General features: G+C 37.7%; 1 protein-coding gene across 1 annotated transcript in view; it reads left to right on the top strand.

The window, feature by feature from the left end:
* Nucleotides 1–9,165, top strand: part of LOC142975032 (uncharacterized) — an 89,283-nt gene that overhangs the window by 56,569 nt on the left and 23,549 nt on the right. Inside the window, exons 2-3 of the mRNA XM_076117674.1 lie at nucleotides 3,841–3,986; nucleotides 4,250–4,432. Of these exons, the coding sequence (XP_075973789.1) occupies nucleotides 3,945–3,986; nucleotides 4,250–4,432 (225 nt within the window). The 5' untranslated portion in view covers nucleotides 3,841–3,944. The remainder of the gene's footprint in view (nucleotides 1–3,840; nucleotides 3,987–4,249; nucleotides 4,433–9,165) is intronic.

The raw sequence follows: 9,165 nt of genomic DNA, 5'->3' as shown, positions 1-9,165 counted from the left end.
TAAAAGTAACAAATATTGCAAGCTAAATAAAAGCTTTTAGTAAATAATTTTATTTGCTTATTTTGCAAATATAAGTGCTATTAAGTACGCCCATTTATCAATTTGTATTACCGAACTCAGTTGCTTCAAAGTTAACATTTCTTAACCAAACCCGAAAGATATCACAGTCTGTATTGACAAAGGTTTCTCACTAAAATAAACAAAACTATCGTACATATGTATTGAAAGTAGCGGTGAACTTATACAGAGAGTCAGCAAAACGCACCTGCGAGCACAAACTTTCATATGTGCAAAAGTACTTGGGTATCCTTGCAGATAAAAGCAAACATAAGCATCTGTTACACAAACAGTATTCGGAAGTTACAATACTTGTTTACTTGCTTCGTTAGTACATACAAAATATATAGGATAGTTTTGAAAATATGACTGTGTATGTATTAGGACTTTTTATTGATATTGTTTTGAAGCAGTACGGCTGCTGATTTTTGTGTTAGAGAGATTGATTGGTGGTTAATCAAATTATTGTAAACGTGATTTGATTTTGGTAACTTGCTAATAGATATCTCTTTTCACTGTTCATTTAACGATTAAAACATATAACAAGCCTTTAATTTTAAACACTTTCCTTAAAAATATACCAAGAGTTAAAACACTTTGTTACAATTATAAAGTAGACTTTCACTTCCTCTTTAAAAAACAGAAGAATATAAAATCAAGCCATTAAAAGGTGTAAAAATGTCTAAATGAGTTTAATTTAAACATTTTCTCCAACAAAATAGTGCAGTTGACGGTGAATTAAAAGCAAAACGAATTAACCAGCTAATTAGTTATCAGTCGAAGCGGGCTGTAAGTCGAGAAAACAGGTCACTGTGCTAACCTGTGGTGTTAGACTTGTAGTACACATATCAACGCATAATTAAATTAATCTTAAAGTTAAAGTAAAATAGTATTGATTTGATTTCGTAAACTAGAATCAAAGAGCTAACATGCATGAGCCGTTTGCTACTCTTTTATATGACATTCATTATTCCAATGCACACTAGTTACCACTGTAACAGATTTGTCTCACCATCTTATTATCACTGTTTGATGGATAAATGTCAAGCAGTAGGCAACGGGCGTAGAAGTATTTAAGTCTGCCACTGTACTTAGAGTTGTCACTTTATCCTCGACGGAACGAGGCAAAATATGCAGTGTCAATTAATTTCCGAGTGATAATGTTATGGGTGCTACAACCTTTAGCCGATGGCGACGCCAGAGCTGCAAATTAACTACGCGTTTCATCTAATTTAATGACTTTAATTTGGTTCTATCTATTTTCTATACACTTGCCTATGGTAAAATTTATAGAGGCACGCTAACTGCACTAAATATTGACTATAATGGTACAATTCAACCACTTATCACTTTGTTTAATATTACTTTTTAATTTTTTTTTAGTTTGCAGTGGGTTGCGAATAACACGCTGTTGCTGATTTAAATTATATTTTCCAATCCTTAAATGCATACTAGAACTTAAATTCAAGGGTAACATTATATACAAAAGTACAAATAACTTTAAAAATCCTTAAATTAGGCTTGATTTATGTACATTTAATACACATACTACAACAAATTTCTCGACCCCTCTTACTTTGAAACGAGAAACTTGATCGATAATATATTATAGTGATCGTTGTCGTATTAAAAGGGTCGCAGTACTTCAGTAGTGAACGGACGACAACCGGGACTGTCCTCAGGTTAATACGATTGTACCGGTGTAAGCTTTACTACGGAGGTTGACAACCGGGTCAGAACCGTTTTAATGAACTATAGAATCTTACACGACAACGCACTTTAAACGGCCATAGATCGTTAACTAATTTAAAAAATCATAGGTTTAATTATAGTCACTTTACCAAAAAACATGAAATCCGTTAGAACTAAATTTTAAGTATGAATACTTTGGAATCAATTTAAAAATAGCATTGATGTATTTGGGTTCGCCCTAACGGGTATATTACCATTAACTCTATGCTGTATTACACTTACTATTTACGTCTCTATCACTAAATACTTTCCGCAGCTTTAGGTATCTACTATCTACACAAAAATATGTGGAGAGGCTGCGGCGACACATTGACTATTGCGGCTACGGCTGTTACCCGCAGTTGATTCAATACAGAATTCGTATTTACGCACAAATTGCACTATAGCAATGTGAATTAGCTGTATTGTTTATAACACTGACGAAAATGTACGTAGTTTCAAATAGTATCAATACACCTAATTCGAAATCGCACTAACACAGTTCGCCAAAGTTTACCAAGAGAGAATAATAAATGAAGTTTAGAGCACTTACTTCATACCTTATGCATCGTTATGTGCAAATAAACTTCATGCATATCTCAAGTGACTGCGCCGGATCATACAAACTTTCAGTACCTCAATTCTGTACCACTATCGACTACCGACAACCGGCTAGCTATCGAATCGAAGAAAAAATCGAGCTACTGTAGTTCGATTCTCTACTACTATCGACTACTGACAACCGACCTGTCATCGAGAAATTTTGTATAAAAATCTGATCAGCGCCTCCGACGGGCGTCGTAGGAAATATTTTGGCAATACATTCTAAATGTCAAAATTCGATAGCTAGCCGGTTGTCGGTAGTCGATAATGGTAGAGAATCGAGGTACTGATACTAAACGTTAGAGTTCATTACGCCGGCGCGAGATAATCTTCAACGTGTAAACTAATCTGAATCTGTCCGATGTGTCTGATCTTGATTAAACCGGTTTTCAGTTAATGCGCTTACCGGATTATGCACGAACATACATTAAGCTCCAGTTCTTATACTCCTAGTTCCTATATGTTTGTTGTAAGATTTATCGTGGTCTTAGTTACCAGTTAACTGAGTTAAACGAGTATTTACGTTTAAGTTTATTTGAAGGAAGTGCTTATCTTCGAGATGAAAACTAGACTAGAAATTCTTGTAAAATTGAAATTTCCTCTTTACATCGTCACATTTTGTTATTTAATAATTCTGCAATCATTTTGAATGCCTAATTAAGTATAAACCAGCACTTACAAACGATTAACCGAGCAGTCAAGCATTCGAAAAATATTTTGATTCCACTCCAACAAAATGAGCATTTACCGTAAATATCCATTTGGAATAGAATAACAACTAATAAATTAACTATTTATTAGTAACTGACCACTGATTTATGTTAAATATTTCAATTATTTTGCCGCCACAGGTTAGATGATATCGCGTCAAATACATTGATTCGTCCGGTAAAATTAATTTATGAAACGTTCACCCAGTAATTACATGCATCTAGTTTAAAATTAATTAAATGTTAGTCCGCATCGGATTATTTAGTGAACTGTAATTTGAGGTTTTACAAATAAAACAGGTTGTAGTAACATGTCGGTTGCGGTTTTATGCAAATTGATATCTGTATTTAAAACTATGGATTAGTTACGTGAATATATGTTACTCTAATAGCATACACTGTCACACTAATCGAAAACCACACTATACTCTAATCCACTACTCCATATTTACTGACTTTTTTCATAGATATATTTGCATGCCCGAATCTTGACTTGTCTATCTTATAATATTTTACACACATAACGACTATTAAGGATTGCGTAAATTAATTCTACACATTACTACTAACTTGAACTGTCTTAGAATTAACACAAATTTCTCTTCTCTCACTCAATCTAAAATTTAGACCTAAAACATAGGTGCCCTTTTCACATAGTTTTCTTCTTCTATAACTAGCATGTATTTAATATGTAAGTGTGTGATTGTTACTGAGTAGTGGGTGTGTCTGCATGATGCAGGTGCTGGTGATTGTCACACGGATGCGGTGGGCAGCCGGCGTGGCGCGGCGCGGCAGCTGCCTCGTGATGGCCGGCGCTAGCTGAGCGGCGCGCGCCGGCGGTGCATGTACGCTGCGGCGGGCGGCGCCTCGCTCGCGGGCCGTAAGGTAAACTGCACTTGTTTTATTAAAAGGTGGCGCAGGACTAAAATACCATCATCGTTCATTCATATGTTCAGTAGATGGGACGGGTGGGAGTAATAGACATGTTGATGGAATATCCAAGTGGTAACAGTTTTTTTATGAAGTTGATACTTCGAGAAGCTAGTTAAATAGTGGATTTAGTGTTAGTCATAGTTGGAATCGAGCTGAGGATAATCCTTGGTTAATATGATAAGGAATGGTAGTTGTAAGAGTATGTTGTTTGTCAGGCGCGCCAGCACGGCCGCCAGCCCGCGCCGCCGAGCCCGCGCCCGCACAGCCCGCTCCACCCCGCGCCGACCGGCGTCCGCGCCTACTCCTGCCAGCACTGGGAGTCGCGCCTCCAGGCGCCCCCCGCGCGCCCGCTCTCCGCCCCGCTCTCCGACCCGCCATCACCATGCGACCCCGCAGAGGTATACCCCACTACAGCTAAACTGTGTGTCTCAATGTATACTAGCGTAAGCATGGTACATCATATTCTTATGTGTTGTGTATGTACAGAGGACTAGGATATGCTCTAGCGGTTTTTGCTCGTCGATGTAAGTAGCGTCGCATAGGTATGTATTCAATGTTTACTGTATTCCATAGTTAGTTAATGTAAGCATGTATATGAGACAATGCAACATCCGGGATCGCGTCGGGCGAGTTCGTTACCGGGGTCCTTAATTAGCCTCCGTTTTAGTGTAGCGTAGTGTGTGGCGCTCGAGCGTGTAACATGTGTTACGGTGAAGTGTTATTGAGTGCAGTGAGACAAGTGGGCCGGCCATGAAACAGCGACACCTAGTGGGCACTAGCGTCCGATGGCAGGTGTCGAAGAACCAGAGACTGCGGCTCGACGTGCGGAACGAAACATGAGCTAGCATGCCTCGCGCCGACTGATACAGTGAACGTACTCATAACAAACTATCAAACAAAAACTAAACTAAACGCCAAATTGCGCTTGCTTCCATAACGTATTCTCTTCTCACACTAAACATATCGTAATATAAGTCGTCGACCACTATTATTATTAGCTAGTTATATTAGATATAATTATAAATAGTTTTGCGCCTTTCTTGTGCCTATCTCAATCCAATTCTAAAGCATTCTAAAGTGAGATTAATCGAAAGTAATTAATTCTGTGATGGGACTAATCTAAGAGTGATATCGACGTTTGATGTGTAAATAAAAATCTTTATATTTCAATTTAAACTGCTAGTTAGTTAGTTAGAGGGGTAGTGTAGACGCGCTAGTCGTAGAATTTTGCTCTTGAAGAAGATTAAAGTAGATTATCGCGTGTGTCGACTGATAGTAAGAGAAACTGTGGCGTAAAGAGTGTTGAACGTCCGTGCTCGTCACTGTGAGTGTGTGCGTGAGTGGCCGGTGAGCCGCTGCAGGCCTCTGGCTGAGTTTTCTGCCGGCGCTCACCGAAGGCCACAAACCTGGCAAGTATGCAGGCAGCTCTTATGCTAAGAGCCAAATCGCGGGAGAGAAGAAAACAGCGTCTAAAGAGAGGGATCAAGCATGAACTGCCGAGCAATGTCGCCACCAAGAGCATCGCACCTTTCCCGAGATATCCTCCTGCTTCATGGGTATGTTACTGTAGTGTATACAGTGTGTGTGTGGTTGCATGTTGGTTGGCCGTAGTACTTAAGTCCTCTAATAGAATTGGTGTAATTGAAAGCGAAGTAAAAATAGCAAGGAATGCAGCATGAAACTAACAAGTTTTGTTGATAACGCTTAACAAGTTGGGTACCAACTGAGGTAGGTATCAAAACTAGTTTGGTATGTGAGTACTTAAAAGAATTTTAAGCGATATCTAAATCTTTGCAAGGATTTCTTGCGTAACCAAAATTTCCTCAAAATTTCCCTCGAAGTTGTTTCAATAAAATGTGGGTCTAAACAAAATAGTTTGAGTTCGTGTTTCAGAAAATAAAAAACTGCATTGTTTTACATTGTAAAAACAAGAAAATTTATATTCACAATTAGGGAAGAGCAGATCGCCCTCTTAAGATTCGCGATAAACTCAACCTGAGTAAGTCATAAAACCAGTGAATGAATGAATAATAAACAATGTTCATAACCGTCCGATGAATGAACGAACAAACTCGGTGATCTGTGAAGTGACCAATTTAACAGATTTAGTAATTCCGTCTCTTTCTTCATTTAAACAGACAAATAATATCGCTACGGTTATTGCGGAAGACGTACATTTTAAGACATTTCAGAGCGATTATCGCGGGAGGAAAGAAACTCAAGCAAATATGCTTTTGTGAAAACGTTTGTGAAAATAAAAATGGTGAATAAAGACACATTTTTTCAGCAAATATTTATATTTTGTAACGATTTCATTGTTAGTATTCTTACTTGACGTTTCATTCTATTAAACGATATTGTTATGTGTAAGGTTAGCTCAAGTCAGCAGAACTTTGAACTTTGTGAGACTAGTAAAAACGTTAAAATATGTTAAGCAATAAAAATACAAAAACATTACTCACCACTACGTAATTCTTTACCTCTATCGCCTATTAACAACCGGGTAGGTATCGAAGATTGGTGTAGGAACGCGGGCGGGCGCCATAGGAACTATTTTTTCAATCAAGATCCTGAAACTCAATATTACCGACTTTAAAGAATCGCGCCACTGCTGCACTGGTCTCTTTGTCAATGTTGAGTTATTGTACATCACAGAAATCAGAATAAAGTGTTTCTTAAACTATGGTAGAGGTAGAAACTCATTTTCTTGGAATTTGATTATCGCAAGATTGCATCAGTGTAGTTGTTATTGATGTATCGTGTAATATCGCTTTGTTCACAAAGCGCTGTGTATGAAGATTAATGGTGATGTAATCGAACTATTACCGTGAGCATTGGTTATTAAATCAAATTGAATTTTCTTTGACACATAATTTAGAAAGTGATATGTATACACGGTACGTGATACAGGATATAATACTATTCTAGCATAAGCAGATAATCTTCAATTTGGTAAAACTGTTTGGTCCAAATAAAACATCCACGTTTGATGTAGTTTTAATCTCGTTATTTTCAAACAGAGTATTTTGATCAAACTTAAAGCTATATACATAGATATAGATATCTTCAATATTAGCGAGAATAAATCACAAAATCATATCTAAGTCAAAACTTCTGAAAAGTGGGTCAAAACTTTCTTAATTGCATTTCCTTGCCAATATAACGTAAAACTCGTAACTCTTGAAATTACGTTCAATCTTACAAAACCTCTCTTAAACCCCTAAAGTATACATTTAAAACAATCCTCACGCAATATAATTGTATGTAACAGGCAATATATCAAAGTTGCCGGCTTATACGATGATAAAATACATAGATTTTCAGGCGGGAGACTATAAAAATGACGAATAGTCAACCACTTAGTATGTACAGCGCGTCGTTGGGCAATTTATCAGCCGCCGTTGTCCGCGAGTGTACCCGCTTTGTTCCACTGCTGTGCTCGGCTGTACAGCTGAGACAAGGCACAATACAAATAATTGTATGCGAGTAGTTTGTTGCCGTGATGTCCTACTTGTACGGCAATGTACTCAGCTTGTATCTGTACCAGAAAATGGAATGCGCTTTTGTGAGGCTTTCAAAGACTTTGTGTGACATGTTCCAGTCGGTTCGAGTTCCAACGAGTTGCGTTTAGTAATTGGTAAATGAATGTGACTTTATGCGGTTCGTTTAGTCGATGTTTCGTTTGTTAGAGCGTAGTTCGACGGTCCATTTTACAGCTAATATAAAGCACAGACTCATTGATCTAAAAATTTTATAAAAAATCCTCATAAATCATAGTACCTAACACTGCAAAAAGCAGTAAAATATGATTTTGAGGATAGGATATCCAATTGAGTGAACAATATTTGTAAGCAAAATCACCATAAATTTGAAAACCAAATAAACATTAAACCTTTGCTTTCGTAAACTTCAGAAACTATCATAAAATAAACGTAAAAGCTATCTTCATTATTCCCGCTAACAAAACTGAAAAAACTGTGTGCCTTAATGATCTCTCTATGAACAGAGACTGACACGGTTCTAACGCATAATTATCTAGCTAACGAATTAACGATGAACCTAAGCGCGAAGAACGCTGACTCTAGTTACAACTCTAAACTTTGCCCCGAGAGCGAGTGAGAGATCCGATAAAAACTGGTACGTTAGACGAGGATAGTTAGATGAGGTGCGAGGGGCAGGGGCGTTGTTCCTTTTAATCACGTATGTAGGTAAGTATGCAGAGTATTATTGTATAGTTCTATTTGAAGGAAGGACGTGCATTCGCTGCATATTCCATCACGAGAAATGAGGGCAGTAATTAGTGGAAGTATATTCTCTGAAACGTAAATTTAATTATCTAACACCTCTTGTTTTGGGTTGCTAGGAATCTGTTAATTGTAATGTTTATTGCTTGGGTTTGAAATTATTAAGCAATTATTTTCAAATAAATAATTAATAGAAAACCGACTTACCTATTCGTTAATAAGTCTTATTTAATAAATGGACCCTAAAAATGTCAGGCTCCTAACACCTTTCGTAATCAGTGCAAAAAGCTTCATTAGCCAAAATCTCACGTGTACGAGCGCAAGCAGCCTCTACGTTGCATTAACCGCTGATTACATCTCCGACGCCGAGCACCGCCTTTAAAAACACGTACTGGGAAAAATCATTCAGTTTGAAGCGAGTTTATAAAGCGGCCGAGTGCTGTCAGGGCCCATTCAGCTATCACGAGGAAGCTATTATCGCTCTCAACCCCCACGAGCGCTCCTTCCACTACACCATACCCCAACACCTGCACAACAAAATATACCTTAATATCAAACCAGTAAGACCATTAATTCCCTGCACACGATACTGATGAACGTCAATGATAAAGTCGACTCGTGTTAGGCGCGAATGATGCGGCAGAACTTTTACTTACCCGCTGACTTATTTACCGCAAAGTACCTTTTTTCCGTCGAAATGACAGAATTATTTCGACAAACAAAAAGAAAGACAAATTTCACTTTTGCTCTCTACGTTTTTTGTAAGTTTGATGGAATAATTTCGAGGATTTAGATGTAAGGACGGCCGTAAGGACCAAAATCCTATTAATATTATAAAGAGGAAAGTTTTATTTTTTACTTTCGCGCACAAAACGGCTTACCGAAAC

Source organism: Anticarsia gemmatalis, chromosome 8, assembly GCF_050436995.1.
Source record: "Anticarsia gemmatalis isolate Benzon Research Colony breed Stoneville strain chromosome 8, ilAntGemm2 primary, whole genome shotgun sequence".
In the NCBI taxonomy this organism is placed as follows: Eukaryota; Metazoa; Arthropoda; class Insecta; order Lepidoptera; family Erebidae; genus Anticarsia; species Anticarsia gemmatalis.
The sequence above is the reverse complement of the archived record's forward strand: the minus strand, read 5'-3'. Positions and strand labels throughout refer to the sequence as shown.